This window comes from Polyodon spathula, chromosome 1 (assembly GCF_017654505.1).
Source record: "Polyodon spathula isolate WHYD16114869_AA chromosome 1, ASM1765450v1, whole genome shotgun sequence".
NCBI lineage: Eukaryota > Metazoa > Chordata > Actinopteri > Acipenseriformes > Polyodontidae > Polyodon > Polyodon spathula.
Window position 1 is genome coordinate 16,538,950 of NC_054534.1, and position 19,879 is coordinate 16,558,828.

The 19,879-nt window shown below is 36.4% G+C and overlaps 2 protein-coding genes and 1 pseudogene across 3 annotated transcripts in view; 2 read left to right on the forward strand and 1 right to left on the reverse strand.

The window, feature by feature from the left end:
• Positions 1 to 3,596: 3,596 nt before the first annotated feature.
• On the reverse strand, positions 3,597 to 5,642 carry LOC121316041 (annotated as a pseudogene).
• Positions 5,643 to 7,507: 1,865 nt separating this feature from the next.
• Positions 7,508 to 13,157, forward strand: LOC121314817 (ornithine decarboxylase antizyme 2-like). The gene is given in 6 exon segments (XM_041248511.1): positions 7,508 to 7,778; positions 9,363 to 9,414; positions 9,416 to 9,502; positions 10,783 to 10,955; positions 11,445 to 11,530; positions 12,019 to 13,157. Coding segments are annotated over 6 exon segments (657 nt in total). The 5' UTR covers positions 7,508 to 7,650; the 3' UTR covers positions 12,150 to 13,157.
• A 4,395-nt stretch (positions 13,158 to 17,552) lies between these two features.
• The window catches only part of LOC121314820 (glycine dehydrogenase (decarboxylating), mitochondrial-like), a 35,305-nt gene continuing 32,978 nt past the window's right edge, over positions 17,553 to 19,879 (forward strand). The window contains exons 1-2 of one of the 2 annotated variants that reach the window (XM_041248533.1): positions 17,553 to 17,963; positions 18,291 to 18,369. In XM_041248533.1, coding sequence (XP_041104467.1) covers positions 17,667 to 17,963; positions 18,291 to 18,369 — 376 coding nt within the window. In that variant the 5' untranslated portion in view covers positions 17,553 to 17,666. The remainder of the gene's footprint in view (positions 17,964 to 18,290; positions 18,370 to 19,879) is intronic. The other variant, XM_041248525.1, reaches the window with a different exon arrangement.

The following is a 19,879-nucleotide window of genomic DNA, read 5'->3' on the forward strand; positions in this document are numbered from 1 at the left end:
CATCTGACGATCTAAAACAGCCTTGCAGTGGATTTGATTACACCTTTCCAGGATAGGCCGCAATTGGATTGTGTTGATCATTTTACAACTTGTCCTAGATTGCATCAACCACCTAGCCATGGTTATTCCAAGGTTGCTACAAAAAAAAGTGGTTGATACAATCCAAGAGTTTTCCACAGTGCTGTCAAATAAACTCCAGCTATGGTTTATCCTGGCATGGACTGATTGATCAAGTGTATACTGCCATCTTCTGGCAAAACAACACAACTTGAGCACTGCATCCACTTTCATTATGTTACATCTACTGCCTTATTAAAAAAAAAACGAATGTACCCATCCTTGAAACATGATTTATTTATTTTTAATTTAGTGGTTGCCAATCATTTTTATTGTTTTCTCCCCAATTTAGTAATGTCCAATATTTTTTTTTAGGCTCAGCGCACCGATACCACCCCCGCTCTGACTTGGGAGGGACCAAGACCAACACACTCTGTCCTCTGAAGCGTGTGCCATCAGTCGCCCATTTCTTTTCACACTGCAGACTCACCGTGCAGCCACCCAGAGCTACAGTGTCTGAGGACAACGCAGCTCTGGGCAGCTTTCAGGCAAACCCACAGGCGCCCAGCCAGACCACAGGGGTGGCTGGTGCGCGGTGAGCCGAGGACACCCTGGCAATGTTTAGACTATAGGGCACATCCAGCACTCCACGCGGAACGCCTTTCCTCAATGCACCACTCAGGAGCCCCGAAACATGAATTTTAATATATGAATTGTTCATACATAATTTGCAAGTATTATAAATTTGGATGTATCCCACAGCTTTACTTTTACAGGTAAGGCCTTATCTCATTGACACCTATAGCCACTCCCTTTGATTCCCATTAAAAAAGGTTGATATTTTCATGCATGGCAACGGATAAAAAAAACTCTCTTCTAGTCTTTATATGTGGACATTTGGAAGAAGAAAATGCACCACAGCCTCATATGAGGATGCCATTTTTCTTGCAAGAGATCTTGCAAGCCTTCTGTGCACTAGGAAACATAGTAAGAACAATGCCTTATAAAAGTGGCTTAGGATAGCCTTCTGTGCACTAGGAAACATAGCAAGAACAATGCCTTGTAAAACTGGCCTGCTGTGAGGTGCAACTTAGTGGTGAATACAAAACCTCGTCACCAAATGCAACCTCTACAGTGTGCTTGCTTGGATGCCAAATTCCTCTCTTTAGATGAAGAGCAGGGTTAGTGCAAGCAGTGGCAATGGCTGTTTCAAATTCAGCTTTTGGGGGATCAGGGAGTGGTTCTGTCCCTATCCACTCCTTGGTCTCTTTTTAAAACTCTATGCACATCCTGAACCGTGTGTTTGTATTGTGATGTGAACTAACAGCACCCAAGTTGAGACCTGAGTTAAACCCAGGCCTCCAGAGGCCAGTGCATGGAACCACGAGTATGACTTATTTTGTAACCTCAGGCCTTTCAGATTTGGCTTCATATAATAGGCTTCAACTGTTTCCAGAATGCTTACTCACACCTGCTGTTTTCACTCCAGCGCCCACATCCTCGTATGGCACTTAATGGTCTTGGGCTTTCTAATTCCCAGCCATTCTTTGAGGCACGGAATCCTGATCTATTGATGATTGCAGAGTCAGCTCAAATTGACTGGGGCAAATGTTTTTAGTTGCTATAACCGACTTACGTGTTTCAATTCGAATTGATATCAGGAAAGCCAGCATAACTGAATCACTCAAGCAATCGATCTGTGATGCCTTGGCATGAAGAGCACTGTAGCTATTCTGTGTGTTGTTACTTTGAAATGGATCCAAGATAAAACAATAACACTTTAGTATAACCCTCACTAAGCTCTTGTGTCAGTGCAGGATAAATAAAAAAATTATTCTTTTTTTGTGCAAGTTTTTGTTCTGTTCAATGACTATAATGTTACAATGTGAATTGCACTGCTCTTGAACGGTGTCCCAGTTGTCCTACTTGTGGTATAGACTACTTTAAGCCTAAGTTATTTCACTTGCAAATTTGAAGCCAGCCAGAATTTCAGCTCTCTGCATGTAAGAACTCTTAAAGCGCCAAGTGACTTTGCAGAAAGACAACCTTAGCATAACTAATTGAACAGTTTCAGTGTCTTAAAAAATGTGCATTAATATTCTACACATTTAGTATATTAGATTGGTATTGGTCTCCTGCTGTAAGTGGAGTTCTCTTTACTATACCTGTACACAGTGTGAAACAAGTTCAGCTCTTCTGCTTTTACACTGTTCCACATTCCTTCTCCTAGGGTTCAACAAACCATTTATATAAAAGCAAAATACACAATAGTGTTTTTATTTATTCAAAAGCAGTGCTCCCAGGGTTATAATTGAGATGTCCTTTTCAAGAGTACCCCCAGGGGGGCAGCAGCAGTTACAACCAACCACACAAGCCATATTACAACATAATCTGAAGTGGTTATAATAAACAACAGAATTCCAGAACAGGGGTATAAATAAAACCCTGTCATTCTGAAAGAAGGGAACTACTTCTCTTTCATGCATTTGCTAAACTGTGGATCAAAACTATGCAATGCAATTGTGCAGAATACTATATTCTTTCAAAGAGGACGGTTTAGAGGCAATGTTCCAATTGCCATGGAGACAATGTACTGCTCATACATCAGTGTTTAATTGTAGCCTGTAGGAAGATCCTTATTTAATTGTACAGAAACAACTTATGTTCATTCTATATACAGAACATACCTGCACGTGGTTGTCCAGACCCTCTGGCACACCATCGAATACTTTAAAACCCTCAAAAAAATCTGTGAGATACTTCTTAGTGCTACAAAATGGTCGTTTTTGTAACGTTTGTCTGTTTCTATGGAAGGTAAAGGCCTAAGTGTATGCAATAGAAGCTGAAAGATTTTACGTAAATATTTAATTTCTTACCTGTTTAATATCTGTCATGTGTGTTCTGTAAATTCTCTACTTAAATAGCTTTAAAACAAGCAGATCTTTTGTTTACAGTTTTATTTTTCTTGTCTGTTGTTACATGTATGTTTTAAAAATAATAATCAGACATGTTTAGGTACCAGTTGTAATTCCAAAGGGGATTTATTTATTTATTTTCATCCGTTTTAGCCAATATGACTCTGAAATCCTTTAGGTGCAATGCTGCTAGATTTATTTGAGCCCTAGAAAATGCTTCAAATCGAGTGTATTTCTCTAAACCTTGATTTAGGATTCTCTTTGCCAGTCGCTACAGTGGAACCTGTGTGTTCTATAAACCACTGTAGAATCAAAGTTAAACAAAACTGAATGCTTCCATTCACAATGTGATGGGGTCTTAAAGGAATGGGGCATCACCCCTTGTGATTCCCTTTCAGAATGTAAAGCTCTGTGAAGTTTCAAGCAGGAAACTCTACATACACTTGCAAAAATCATTATTCGATTGACAGGAATACCATGGCAACCATCGCCAAAAGTCAGGCAGACATTGAAAAAGGTCAATCCCACATTCATGTCAACCTTTATTCTGTGGAAATAGCCAGGTACATTTGAAACTACCTGTCTTTGTAGCCTATGTCGTGCAATGTAGTTTATCTCCTCCTCCCTAACCTCCACTCCACTTCATTTTTGGCCTTCCAAAGGGCCTTCCAGTCTAACTAACTGTCTCTCTGCTTTCTCTCAGTGCCGAAGAGATATATCAATTAAAAAGTCTGTGCCAAATGCCCCGAAAAGCAAAGTCTAACATCAAAACCAAACAAGTAAACAATGTTGGAAAACTGTATTTTTAAAAGAATTGTCTAAAAAATAAATAAAACAAATATTGCACATATTCTGTATGCTACCCTGAACTGACAAATAAAGTGCGTAGATTAAACTTGGCTCTGAAACACAACTTCAAAAATGCAAAGCGATATACTGTCAACAAAGACAAAATAACAACAGCCGTGATTCAGGTGACGTAAAGCATGCAGTGCAGCTTGACGTTGTAATTACTGTTGTTTTCTAGATAGAAAAACAAGCACCAAACAATACAGAAGAGGAAACAGACTGATATACAACTGGCAAATCATTCGCACAGAGGAAAGACTTCGCAGCTCCATAGTCATGATACAGCATGCGATCACTAACTGCATTTGTACCCATGTCATGCTTTTATACAACAGCCTTGTCAGCCCGGATCCCAAATAAGGCCACATAAGTAATGATGGACACGGTAATCAGCCTCTACTGTAGCAGCCTAGCATAAAAACCCAAATATCTGTCCAGGGTGCAGTCCGTGCCTCCAGGCCGAAAAGGCAAAGGTTGCCAGTAAAGGATAGGCTTTGCATTTCTCAAACACTAGCCTTTTGAGCCAGTCCGCGGTGGTCTTATTCCAAGTTCGAGCAAACTGTGATATTTTATGAGTTGTCTCCAGTGTCCAGATATCTGTGTCCGACAGGGCAATCCAGATTGGAAACCCTTTGCTGTCAAAGCCCCCAAACCCGAAGCAGCTGCATTATTGAGCAACTCACTGAGGGCTCAGCAGGGGTAATAGCTCATCTTGTACAACAGAGAAACAGACCAGATTAACAAAACACCTTCCAGATCTCTGGACTGCATGGGGTCCTCAGTGTGAACATTTATGCAAATCATGAGGATTGTTTTCACTCCTTCCAAACCAAAGACCAGCACACACTTCTTGGGCACAGTCCACAGGGGGTTTGTTGGGGGGGGTTTACATTGCAGAGTTTCACACAGGACTTGAAGGTTCTGAAAGAACACAGGCCCACCAAGAACAGCAGGAAAATAGAGCATGTAGCTGAGGTAAGGCAGCAGTGAACTGAAGGAGACGCAGTTCTCTGTTCTTGTGTCTCCAGTTTTCAGCTTTCCTTCATGAATGTCTAAGGACAGTGACATGACTCTTTGTGTAAGCAACATCAAGGAGGAGACTGCAACAAGTAGCCTAAAAAAAGAAAAATGCAAATATATATACACTTATTTTTAAATTCTGTTTCCAGGGTAGACCCCATAAGGATGTCAGACACCTTTGTTTTCCATAAACGGTGCAGTAGCTTCAGTAAAGAAACTGCAAGTAGTAGTCTAAGTAAATATATGAATCATGATGTTATAATAAAATAACTTATACAGTTTAATTATTCATATCATACAGCACCCTATACAATGTAGAATGACTTCCTTGACTGGGAAGCACATTGTTTCTTTATCTGACTTCCTGAAATGAGTTTCTGCAATGGTGACTGGTAAAAGACTCCATGTGATACCAGTCTTCGATGTCACCATTGCATAAATTAACAAATACATGTATGCATAGTTGTGGAAGGCAGTTACACAAAAGAAAAAAGGACCCCTGTACGTGGGGTTGTCCTTTTGAAGCTGATAGCCTCTGTCCTGGAGGAGAAGATGCCATGGGGTCTGCCAGCCCATCTGTATGAGGAAAGCTTAGGTGTGAAGACGCTGGGAGCTGACAAAGTGGATAAGCAGCCCAGAGGACAAAGCAGGGATCAGCACAACTAGGCAATAGGGTCCCATGATAACTACAGCTAGTAGAAACCCTCCGAGCATCAGGAGGGTATACCTGAAAACACATAGCAAAGACAGTATGTATTTTAAAAATTAAAATATCATATTAACAAGGCAGTTCAGCTTTAATCGAAAACAAACCAATGGTTAATAATAAATGCACTTCTATATCTACAGTATATGTACATTACAGTGGTTTTCAGCCCTGGTCCTCCCAATGGACCAGGTTTTTGTTCAGCTAGTAGTTACCTATAAATGTTTGTTTTAAACATGCATTATTTTCCAATGCAATAATACATCACTTACACATTTTAAACAATGTCTAGCCACACTGATTGTTCTAGAGTCTATGTTCAATAATATACAGTACAGTTTAAAAAGAGAACCGATTGAAACAAAAACTGGACCGTTGGCGGTAAACACTGCGGTAAAACATTCACTCCATAAAAAAAAGAGAAAACAGTAAAAAGGTGAGTTGTTTGTTTATTGTCTGAAACAGTATTGCTGTTAGAAATATGCAATTCAAACAGTCTCATCACAGTATATCATTGCATTTAGAACAGGAAGAAAACTTACCTTGAAATCAGGGAGAGGCATTCAGTTATGCTCAGATAATAAAATAGGCAAGAAACTGGAATGACATCATACTGGTATAAAATGAGTGAATGAACGTCAAAGATATAAAATCCATATTAATGTAATATTGGTCTTTATATGTATATTTAACAAGAGACAAAAATATCAAAGTTGCTGGTTAAACTAATGTAAATATTTGTATGACTATGTCACTCTGCAGATTGTGGTAGCTTGCTACTTTGCATATGTAGACATAATGTAAACACCTTCAGGTGACAAGCATGGTTGTTTCCAAGACAGTAAGAATTTGCTTCAAAATTGTTATGATGCACTGCAAAAATAGCCTGTCCTATGTTTATTTAACAGCCCATGAGGTCAAAATAAGTAATAGTTATCTTTACATAAAGCATATTAACACTTTTAAAAGCATGTTATTTATTTTGCCAATAGTATTTGATGGTTGTATTGATACAAAGATCAATACTTTTTTTTTTGTTTCCTTTGAAAACATACCATTCATTTATCACAACTATCCGTGGCTATGCAAATATGCAACGCCATTAACAGCGTTTGTGAAATATGGCAGGCTTAAAATACAAAATATTTAATGAATAATAGAGAAGGGTTTGGGTCTGTACATTTAAGGGCATGTAACTGTATTGACAGGTTTAATTCTACCTAATATTTACAGTAATCACACTTGATCTATTGAAGGCTATATCTTGGTAACCACTTGTGCAAATAGGCATGTTATTATGATAATCTATTGCAAATGATGTTGATGTATGTCAGGGTGAGCTTTTAATTATGTAATCTGTTATTTGTACATACTTTGTTTATAAACATGTCAATAAAAAGTGAATACCTATAATGCTTTCTTGTTACTAGTGCCTTTCTTGGTAATATGTGAATGAATGTTATAGTATCGTAAATATTACTAGTATAACGAGCCTTGTTCGCCACCTAGTGGCAATATTGAAAACTACAATCATTAAAAAATAAAAAAAAACACCCTTACCTGCTTTTCTTCTGTATGGTAACAAAATGTAAAACACTATAACGTGCCACATGAAAGAAGACCATTCAGACCTAATTATTTTGCTTAAATATTTAATGTCTAAATCAGAAAAGTAAATAATGAATATATTTCATTATTACCGTCTATTAATAACATAATATTTTATTTTGTTACTTACATACAAATAATCAACTGTTGTCAGTTATCTCTACCCATATTCGTAATAAAGATATTTAATTTAATATGAAATGCCTATGCATGTTTGGTAAGTTTTAACATCTAAAGTGCTTATATGTACATACGCAGATCTTGTCAGTAATTGCGTATTTCTGTAATTCATTTTGTAATTTTCCATTCCCCGGTCTACCCCCTGTTGGTGATGGGGTTTCACTGCACTCTCTCGGATATTTATTTGCTTGCTTCACCCACCCTGAACTGCAGCAGTGTTTTGAGAACGATCTACAAATTCAGTTGTGTTTCATTCCCAAACCGATCGTCGCCTTGTAGTGTACCGTCGCCCGCCTGTCCTCTCACCGAGGCCGGATGGTAAAATCTAACCTCCAGCGAATCTTAAATAGTCATTGCTTTGCCCGAGAGAAAGAAGGAAAACAACAATATCATCACTCCATGGCTTCTTTAAGTAACAGTAGTATTTGTGACATGATGGACAAGTAAGTGAAAAAAAGTGGTGGAGTCGGGTCGATTTTTTTTTTTTTTTTTTTTTTTTTTTTTTGTAAAAGAAAATAAGTTTAATAATTAACAACATTACACGTAGTCACTGCCTCGGATTTATGCGTATTTTAATGTGTTCTGTAGGGGGTTGTTTGTGTTTAATTCAAATGTGATGTTCTGAACGAGAAGTTTTATGCGTTTTCATGTTGTGGCCTGTTACTTACTCTTCCTTGTAGTATTTTTATAATACAACAGGTTTTAAATTACAAGTACGTCCATATGAAACCTCACACAAAATACAGTTGTCACGTATTTAAAAGGTAACATCATTGTAAAATAATAAAAGCGGTTTTATACGCAAATAAGAATCGTATCTGAATATTAATTATGTAATATGATGCTTTTTGTGTTGACTAAGGCCGTGCTATTACGTTTTGGTTTTTTTTTTTTTTTTTTTTTGTTGTTGTTTTTTTTTTTTTTTTTTTGTTAATATCTGAAGCAGCTATTGTTTTATATTTGTGGGGACGGAAGTCTGCCTTCTCGTTTTATATTGTAAATACGTTTGTTTTTGTCTTTTATTACAGTATTTTAAAGGCCTGTTCACGCATCTACGTCACAGTAGTTGCTAGCGCAAAGCCAGCCAATTTGACTTCCTCCCCGTTTTGACGTCAGCTGTTTCAATGGCTAACGGTATATTTGCATAAAAGGCACAGTGTCTTTTGTAAAATAATGCACATTTTACACAAACAGCTGGTTAATGAGTTACACATTCATGAGTAATAAAAGTCCAATTTATAAAGTGCAAACATTGTCTGCAGACTAGTTAGTGTACTGTTTTTATAGCTAGTATTTGTATCCTGTTTTACAGCTAGTAATTGAAAGACCGGCATTTACTGAAACCATGAAATTATGATGATCACCTCGCGGAACCCCCTCTTAAATTCATGATTATCATATTAATATAAGATGGAGATCTTCAGTACATATTTGGTAACAGTATGATCAATTTTCAGCTTTGGCCTTTACTGTATACTGGTACTTTTGACTAACCAATGAATCTGTTACATAACACATGCAATCTCTCTGGCAGGTGTCTTTTTTAAATTTTGTATTATATTTTAACTTCAGGTAATGATATTTGAGTTTTTGGTGCCTTCATTGTTTTGTGAGGAATGCATTTTGAAAAATTGTTACAAAATTTGCAATTATTCTATCAATCCAATTAAGTGTTCCAGCGCTATTTATATATTATCAAGTCAGGAAGATTTGAACGTTTCTGTAATCCAAATTGGTTATTCTGAAAGATGCAAAACACGTTTTTAATTAAGAGTATGTTGTTTTACACAATTTAAACTTGGTTAGGTATTTTAAATACATTGAACGCGTATACATTGAATTACAGTTTCAATTATAAAATGAAATTGAACCTTTTTTAAAACGTAAAGAATGTTGATAGGTGCTGCGAGAGAGGAGGTGGGGTGGATTTATATAGTGGAACGCAATGCTGTTGCACTGAAATACAGTGTTGTCTCAAAAAGGGAGTGTAGGTATTTATTTTGGTAACATTGCCCTATTCCCCCCAGCTTGTCTGTTCGCTGTACTAGTACCTGCGGTTCGGGGCCTCTGTGGTGCTCCTGATGTCCCTCTCCCACCACTGAAGATCCCAGGTGGGCGAGGAAATGGTCAGCGGGATCACACTCTTTCAGCTCGACTGCTGTATTCGGTATGTATCGCCTTATATTCGAACATGCAGATTTACAATGCATTTTTAAAGCAGATGTTTAGAAATGTACTGTGCTATAGTATAGGTTAGGTGGTGCTTCTTTATAGGCCCTTTATCAGGCTTAGGGAACAAGTCAAATTACTTATTTTCTCTCAGGAATATATGTGGATTTACAGGTAGGTATTTTAAAATGGCTGGAAAAATGTAATATTGTAATTTTATAAATTTGAGCATTTATGTTTAAGAAAGGAACTTTTTTACAACAAGCTACAGTGCTTTACTATAGCGAAGTATAGCTCTTAGTTATATGTCATCTGCCCCTTTCTAGTGGGAAAGCCACCTTCCTGCCCTACTCTGGCAGCTGATTTCTGACAGCATCATACCAAGTACTTGTAAATCAATGTTATATAAATCATTTGACCAAAACACATTTAATTAATTGTAAATGTTTCCTTTTCTGAAACATTAGAATTTGATAATATATCTTGTTGTGCCACACTGGAAGAATGTTGCTTAAAGATCTGATCTTGAGTAAACTGTCTGTATAAATACACAGATGCTGACAGCTGATTCTAATAGATCATACTTAATTGTATTCTGTGAAGCAGAGCAGTAATTTATTCAGCAGAGATCTAATTCAAACGTTTCCTTCAGCACAACATGTTCTGCTAGAAAAACAAAGACAACATTTTTACAAGGAATGCAAGACGTTATTTGGCTGGTAAATGAAGGTGCACAGGTTCCCAAATATCCAGCTGTCCATTTAGAACATGGCCTTTTCTCATCAGGTTTAATCAGATAAGTTAGATTATAATGGATGTGGGATTGAGTATCCTGTATACAAAGGATAAGATGTACAGTTTAAAGCAAGCTAATAGTTCCTAATGTGTGCCCTGTTCAATATGGTAGTGAGAGTGAACTTGAATTAGCGAGGAGTAGAGTACTTAAATACTTAACAACAAAGAAAATCCTGACATGGTTGGTACCCCACTTCAAGTTTACTTAGGAGGAGGGCTACTGAAAAAACTGATGCTTCTACTTTTTTCTATATGCTTTCAGTTTACTAACAAATTCCTGAAAAACATGATGCATGCTGTGTGTCATCCTATGTTTAATTGTAACAATTCTTCCAGTGGCACTCAGGCTAAGGTTAGGATACATACGGAGAAAAATCTTTTTTCCGAAGAACAAACTGTTTCTTTTCTTGTCTTGATTTTGATGTGATTTCGAAACGATGAGTGAACCACCCGCTCTTATCCTTTTGTTTTTTAAAAAAAAAGGATAACAAGCTGACTGTCACCGAGGAGTCTGATGTGAATGGAAGGCCCAGGATACTCCATTTCCAGACCAGACCAACCGACTCCAAGGTTATCAAGTGGGATGCGGTGCTGAACAACAATAATCTGTACATTGAAATCCCCTGCGCTGTGTTACCTGAAGGCAGCAAAGAAAGGTGACTCATTCTAAATCCAGTCTGACGCCGCCTGCACTCATCTGCATCAAATGCCTTTAAGAGCCGTCCACTGTTAATATTCACTCTTCATTCTGGGGATGTTTTCAGAGTATTGTCTATCAATAGGGTTACGTGCAGCACAACCAGCTATAGTGTGAGCTTTGCCTTTTTGTCAGTTAGTCTGCCAGTAAAAAGGGATAATCTCTTATGCTTGTGATTGTTTTGTGTTTCGGGGAGAAGGGCTATACAGAGATCTCAACTGTTTATTTCCTGTAAGGTTTATAACATCTGTTGGATGAAAGGGCTGAATGCAGATAGATAGTCAACTGTGGTTATTGGCTTTGAATTTTATTTAAAAAGTGGAATCAAATAATTATATTTTTATAGTTGTATCAAAAGCATCTGAACATTCAGGTTGTAATGAGAATACGTAACTAACAGCACTGGGTTTATTGCAGAATGAATAACGAGCTTTTTTTTTATCCCCAGTTTTGCAGCTCTCCTGGAGTATGCTGAAGAATACCTGAACGTGATCAATGTTTTTGTTTGTTTTTACAAGAACACAGATGCTCGAGGTGAGTAGATGCAGAAGAGGTGTGTGAGTAAACAGATGCAGTACCTGTTTTCCTGTCTTGTTTGATACAGATTGGTAGATTCCCTGCAATATGGACAGGTCATTATACCGGCTACATCCCGTATCGAGTATGTTAGTGAGATAAACCCCATGCTACAGGTGCATATTAAATTATTTTCTGAGAATCTTTTGGTGCTTCACTTGTTTTTTTTATTTAAATCGTAATAATACAGATAAACTGTTGCATCCTGGTTCCTTTTTGTAGGCCACAGTCTAGTTGTTGATGACTTCATTTGAACTGCATCACCAGGTCACTGGGTACTAGGGTAGTAGTGTTGTTTGAAACATCTGTATTTCATATTTTAAACTACAAGAGTCAAACAAAAAAAGGTAATACCATCTCCCTTTAAGAACCAAAAGTAACAGACAAAGTGTGTAAATAACCAGTTGACCTTAATGAAATGTATGTTTTCATATGTATGTGTGTAGCAACACTACTTCGGACCTTCAGCTTTCTGGGCTTTGAGATTGTGAAACCAGGCCATTCCCTCGTCCCCCAAAGGCCAGATGTACTCTTTATGGCTTACACCATTGATGGCGACTCATCTGATGAAGAATGAAGAAAATAATAATAATGATCATTGACAGTTTGTGACCCGAGTGCTTATTGCCTTTTGTGCTTTTATGTTTTATGATGTCTTGTTTTTAGATTATAATGATACCGGTTTTGTTTTTTTATTTTATTTTTTGGTTAAAAAACAAGTATGGAGGAAACATTTTTGTTTGTCATTTAAGTAATGAACATATCATTGAAGAAGATTGTGGATGTCTTGCATCACAGTTACCGCTACTGCAATTCACTTTAAATGGAAAGGAATAGTTTCTTGAATACTGTTGATTTTACAAAATAAATGTTAAGGGATCAGAGAGGGTATTTTAACAAGTTAAAACAGCAGCCAAATCTAAATCCAATTGTATTTTTTCCCTCAAGGTAATTTACTAACACCATGCATTACAGTTCTAGGGTGGTGGTATTTTGATTACTGTTTAGATCATTAACATGAACCCTTAGTTATTTAAATGGGTGTAGTAATCTATGTTTAATGGGTTTTTACGTTCAGGTTTAAAAGAAGAAAAATGTCTACATTGTCTTTAGTCTTTAAACTCTCTCTAAAAGTTCCTAAAATATCTTTATTTATCTTTAGTTTGTGTAATGGTAGATTGATATCAGTACTATAAAGATACAGGGATTGGAGTAGACGTTTGTGTCTGGTTATTAGAATCATGTTCATCCAAACCAAAAACAAGACAAACTGCTGGATTGCAAGTGTGTGTGCTAAATGAAGATCTTAGTCTGCTTAAGTTAAGAGTTTATATTTTAAGGAATGGGATTTCCTAGGAGATATATAATAACGATTTTCTTGGATGATTTGATACATTCATAGTGATAGCATTCTTTATGAATTGCTGCATGCTGTATTCAACAGATGAAAAGTGGTATTGTCATTTCTTGTCCTTTTTTTATGTTTTGTTTGTTTTTGTTTTTTTTTAATAGGATGCACCTGCTTAGTGGCAGCTTTATTCATGTGTTTCTGTGCTAAATACAAATTAAAAATACAAATAACTCAGGTTGTTTTCCACTTTTTATTACTAACTTAAAGCTACAATGTCCCACAATCATTTGATTTCTGACTTTTTGTGTTAATTTATCCAGTTTTGTTCTTATGTTAATTATTTTACAATTTATTTTAACATCTTCTCCCTCGACTCCCCAACCCTGGCTCTCCTCTGTGCTTCGCTCAGCAAGAAGAGAACCAAACTCCCTGCTGCCCTAGACCTCTACCGCTCCCTCCTCTCCTTCTCTGCTAAACACTTCCATTTCCAATCTATTATCCAGACCAAAAACTACAGAATAACCATCCTTCAATCAATAAAGCCATACTGTAGACCTATTGGACAGCCCTGATCTCATGTTACATGCCTTGTTGTTATAGTGGGATCTCAATATCTTAAGTACATTGATATAGTTAAACTGCTGCATGCTGGTTCCTTTGCTGTAAGCCACGTGGTTTGCTTCTAGACGGTTGGAGTCCTACATCACAAGAAGTGATTAAGTACCTGGAAGGAACAGCAACTTTTCATCAGTAGCATTGTCCTTGAAATCTTCACCTATTTCAAATTGTAAAATGCAAGCAAAGAAACAAGATCATCCACTGAATAAAAGGGGGACTATTGCAAATATTGCTAGTGCCAAGAAGGGGAAATGGATATTAAAACCTTGGTTACCTCTCTTAAAGGATACAAAGTGAAGACCAGTAGTGTTGAGATTGAGATTGTGAAACCAGTTCAGTTCCTTATTAATCATAGAAATGTAAAACTTGCAGGACACAATAGGCACAAGACGGTAGTGCAATGTCAACAAATGTATATTACCAGTATATACAGTCGTACAGTATTCTATAGCATTACTTCTATTTACGCTGCAGTATTTCATTATCACAACTAACCCATTCCCTTTGCAGTTCACACAAAAAGCTGTGTGTAAAGCAAATGTTTGTCAAGCTACCTGTTTGTTTATTCACACATTTCAAACCATCTAACAGGGCCTTCCACCACTGCTGAATCTTTTCTAGGCTAAAGTTGTTCTGTAAACAAAAAATGTGTATGCACTTATGGAACAGATTTGCATGTTTTTAAAGATTGGATAAACTATTCACATATAATAAGGTATCTCGTGATCAAGCGGTCATACAATGGGCAATCAATGGCCTCATAGTCATTCTGCATTTCTAGAAAATTATAGCTCTACCAGTCACTCTGCAGAACAGGTTGCTCTTTCAATTTTTGCATCAATTTTAAGAAGAGACTATTTTCCATTCAGAGGTATCAACATATTTTGTAAGTACGTGAGCGTACTAAAGACATCAACAAACGTCCTGCTATACTAGTCTTTCAATCCCAATACTTGTTGTAAAGTAGTGTTACACACACACACACACACACACACACACACACACATATATATATATATATATATATATATATATACACACACACACACACACACAGTATATTTAATAAAATCCTGCTAAAAGATCAATATATGACCTTTCAACAGTACCACAAGAGGGCAGCACATTCCTGCATTTTGTAAGAAATTAACTACTAGCTACCATTTTGTTTAGCTGACTTTGTATGTTTGGTCATGGGATAAGCGTCATTTGTGATTTACTTTTGCTGACTGAAAAAAAACACTGTAAATACTTTATTTGGAAAAAAAGCCTCCCCTAACTGGAACACCATAATTAATACTTAACCTTCGTTTGAACACTACCTTGCGTCTTTAAATTGGAACAAAATGTTTATTTTACAACAAAATTAAAAAATATAATTGAGGCCAGTTGCTGTTTTCTTTCAGTTTTGTAAAAAGGTGGAATTTGACTAGAATTAACACTTTAAAATATGCTCAAAATAGCATACAGCAATATGTATTGCGCACTAGCAGTATGTAAGTTTTAGTCCCAGCATGGCTGTTACTTGATCACTTACTGAGCGTATCCACTGGCTTTAGGAATATTATGCTTCTGTTCACAAAATCTTAAGGAATGTTTTGAGGAATGTTTTTAGGGACTTTATAAGCATTAACAGCGGTTGAACATTTATTTGAAAACTTACAATAAATGTTTATCCCGCTTTCAAAAAAAAGATGGGCACTGTAAACTTTATTCAATTAAACATAAGTGGGCTTAAAAAACAGTCCTAAAAACTATCCTTAAAGTTTTGTGAATATAGCTCATTGTTAGAAGTCAGGGCTGCATTTGTATTTGCTATAATACCACTGCATGCTAATGGCTTCTGTGGTGCAGCAATCTAGAAAGTTGTAAAATATATCAAGCGGTCCCATAGTGTTGACAAATCATGTTTCGACATACGTTGATTAGTGAACAGTTTGTTCCTAGATAGCAGAAAGGTGTGTGAAAGTACATGTGAGCTGAAGGCTTGACATACAAAAAACCAAAAACTCCAGAATAATGTCCTTTATGTTTAGAAACTTCCTAAATTAAACTGACAATATTTAAGCCATCACATTTTTTTAGTGTCTTTTGAGTTTCCATTCCGTCTTTTCCATACAGCAAAGCCCAGTGCATTTGGTATAGATAGCAAGTGTACCACTATTAGCATTAACAGCAGCTATAATATTAATTATATTTGGTTCTATCAACTTGAGATTTTTTAAAAAGTATATATTTTGAAATGATGCCCAATATGTGTATGTCAATAAATTACTGAATGCGCATGGGAGCTCACATTCACATTCACATAGAAATAACTGATAACATGTAAATAAATTGCATATTATGTTTTACTTATTTTTCTGTGAAAAAGGCTAAATAACTTAGCTGTACATATCTAATTTCACAAAATATTAACTTTTTCTAGACAGGACTAACAATTGGATTTGGGGAATTTATTGCCCTTCATATCACAGTCATTATGGCATTGCACTGAATTGCAGGTGTGTACTGGTTCTTTCAAGCCCAGACCATACCAACTAGTCATGCGCTGGAGCACACCAGATTCTAGACACAACTGAAAAATGTTAACTGAGTGCGTAAATCTGGGAGCTAAGTGGACACTGCCCCTTTATCTTTGTCTTTGGATATACTCATAGTAAACTACATGTACTGGTGTAGTGTTATTTTTTTGGTATATGTTAAAAAGTGGTATGCATAGGCACTGCGCTTGTTCACAGATGACAACTTCTGTTAAGAAAGCAGGGAAACACCCATTCAAAATCGGATATGCTATGCTTTGTTTTCAGTCTTTTACGTCAATTTAAATATATCATATTTTCTAGTATTTTACATTATTTTTAATGTAATTTAACAAATAGTAGGGGATTATTTATCATAAGCAATACATTAGGTTTTGTAATTTTCCTAACTTGTATGCGGTGACTGTCATTCGTCGTGAATTGTTTTTTTCTTATTACTATTAAAAGTAAAATTGGTTATCTGCTTTCAGTTTACGTTTGCAAATGGCTATAACTAACTTTGACATTTGCTTTAAGTTTTCCTACAGACTTTATAACTATAGATTTGTATACAGGAGGGTGGAAAAATCTGACAATTAAAACAAATGCCAGGATAAAAATTAAAAAAAAAAAAAAAAAAAACGTAGCTACTGTAAAACTGTATTTTCTTATCAACTTTTTCCAACAAATGAAGTTGTTTTACATCATGGAGGACAACATCTAAAAAAATATGACTGAATCTTACAAAATGTAAATACCCGGGTGGCATCTCAAGTTTCCAGAAACAAAATCTAGAAAATCTGTGTTCCTACTTCTCTTTCGAATGTTCCTCTTTTTGCCAAAAGCAAAACACTCATCAGATCGCAATTGATTGCTTCTGTACCAAAATCTGACATCGTACAATGTCTGACATTACATGGATCAAGTTTCTGTACTAGATCATATTTTGATGATGTACCACTTTCTGACACTACACCAGTACTACGTGTACAAAAAAGTAGTGCTTGTTTTAAATCCTTGTATTATCCCTTGCTCGTAGTGAAGATGATAATACAACCTTAATATGAACATCATGTAGTTATGGAGGCACCTGTCCTTCCGTCTGTTTGTATGAACACGTCGTACGTTTTCAAACTTACTGCGGGTGTAGTACGCAGTGATCCGCTAGTTCATTAAACTGACAGATCTGATCAGCCTTTTCCTTGTAATAAAATGCAACACCCGTGATTTGTTTATTAGCTAGATTATGTGTAAATGCATCTGTGGTCTGGTAAATTAAATAATCTATTTTTATTTATTTATTTATTATTTATTTATTTATTCATTTATTTATTTTGTCTAATAAAAACATGACACAGACAAGTTCTTGAAAGTTATGCGCAGGGAGTAGAACTTTAAAGCAGTAACGGGGGCTTGTCCTTGCGTCATTGAGCTTTGCTGAATCGATTGGTTGGTTTCATCAGGAGGCGGCGTATTGTCTGCCAGCTTTTCTAAAGTTGTGGAGAAGGCTTCAGAGTTTTGCGACACATGAGCGGTAACATACTAAAAATAAGCACTTTGGGATTCCTGGGTATATATTTTAAAATACGTTTTAACTGGTACAATGCAAAAGTGTTCAAAGTCTTGGGGTTTGCTGTCCAGGGCTGTTGGCATGCAGTCCTGTAGCATGAAGCTGTGCTGCAGAGGACGTGTTTTAATGGGGAGATGGCAAGCAAAAAATGGGGTAAACAATTTTCAGAATATCAGGTATATCAGTGTAAATGGAATAAGAGGCTGCGCTGTTTCCACAACTTCAAGACAGATTGATAAAATACTACCCCGACATGATGATTTCTCCGAAAGACACATTGGACCAGGCGACAAAGAAAAACGAGAAATGCTCGGCACTTTGGGTCTCGAGGTAAAAATTATAAATAAATAAATAAAATGCCAGTTATGTTATTTTTGGAAATGCATTACATTGGAAGTTTGTTGCACAAATCCATTTCAGTTTAAAATAACAAATAATGTTCAGAGACTTATAATCTGAAAAACAAAAACAGAAAATGTCTGTGAAGGAGATTTGTATACGTTTGGACATGGATATTCTCAAAATCACTTTATTTATTATAGTTTTGCATAGCCTGGTCGTGAATGTAACGTGATAGAGCATTATTTGGGTTCAATGCCTGCATTTTTGTAAACCCCGCATTGTGAAAACAAAGTAACGTTTTTGTTTTGTTTACAGAGTATTGAGGAATTAATTGACAAAACAGTTCCATCAAGCATCCGTTTGCGACGGAGTATGAAAATGGATGACCCAGTTTGTAAGTTCTGTGCTTTTAGCCAGTTTCTAGCACGGATAGTTTACTGTGTTCACATTGTATAGTTTTGCATACTTTGACAAATTCACAGTACTATATTTACATTTCGTCGTCTTTGTCAGCGTTTCCTTGTATTAATATATTTCCAATTGTATCTGTACCGCTAGTATATCTAGTAGGTATCACTTACTACAAAATTTAACCTAACAGTATTACACAAATGTGCCCATACTTTGACACAGGAATTTGTTCACACTATAACACAGCGTAGACAAATTATTATTAAACAATAATGTACTAACATAAAAACTGAAAATATAGATACAATTCTCTTAACGTCATGATTAGGAAGTGTCATATGAGCAGCTTTTAATTTTTTTTGTTGGCGGTTCAGCATTTCGTTTTAGTATTTAACAAAGACTACAACGTGGACAGCAAGTGCAATTTAATGCATACAGGCTGCGTACGGGAAGTAGTTTTTTTTTTTTTTTTTTTTTTTTTGACATATTTGGAGTTGTTTTTGGTTAAAACCGACGCGGGGTCCCACAGCTCCCCTTGTGTATGACTCGGGAGTGTAGTTGTTATTGTGTAAAGTTCAGTCTGAAGCGCCTATGAGAAGTAAACAGTCCAGTTCAATCTGGTTAGCGCGAGCATTACATCACAGCAACATTAACGCGCGACTGCAAGAGGATTACTTTCATAGCTCCAAAAATGGATTGGAGCAGGGGAGTTTTCTATCTATTAGTGACCCCACTCTTGAATAATGGGACGCAAAGCATAAATTCATAAAACCTAACAATCTTTATCTTTTAATAGGTTACCTTTTGATCTTATCGACAGACTGATAACAATTTTTGATATTGTAAGCATTTCTCCCTCTGTAATTGTTTGGCACAAGGATACATACAGTTGATTATGAACATAATGTCGTGCCAGTGTCTAAATATCAAAGGTTGTCTGGTATCAGCTTTTTAATGCAGTAAATCAAAATGTACAGATATTAAATCTGTATAAAGTACACATATTAGTGTTCAGATTTTGAGCTTGCCAATATTTAAACTCTTCCCATAAAAATGCAGAAAGTCATTTATAAATTACTTAAGTATTTCAGGGTTGGACAAGAAACACTTGCCAGAAGGCTCGGGTGTAGACCACTTTGTGCGTTTCGTATTAAATGGATTCGAAGTGACAAGTCTGCACGTTGTTTACATTGTTCAAGTGGTTCTCAATGGGCTTTGGGTACCCCTAGGAGGCCTGAAAGGTTGCTCAATGGGTTCCCAGAAAATTCTGGAATCCTCTTTGGTAAAACACATATTTTAATGTACAAAAAGCAGTCTTCCTGTGGTGAGACAAGTCTTGTGACAATCTGCAGTACAGTTTTTCTTACTGCTTTGTGATTTGCCTTTTCCCTATTCATTTTGTGTTGTAAAAGGGGTACCCCAAACAAATAAACAAGACCACTTGTTAGTCCTTCAGGAAACCTGAGGGCCCACGTCTGTTCTTTAGAATGACA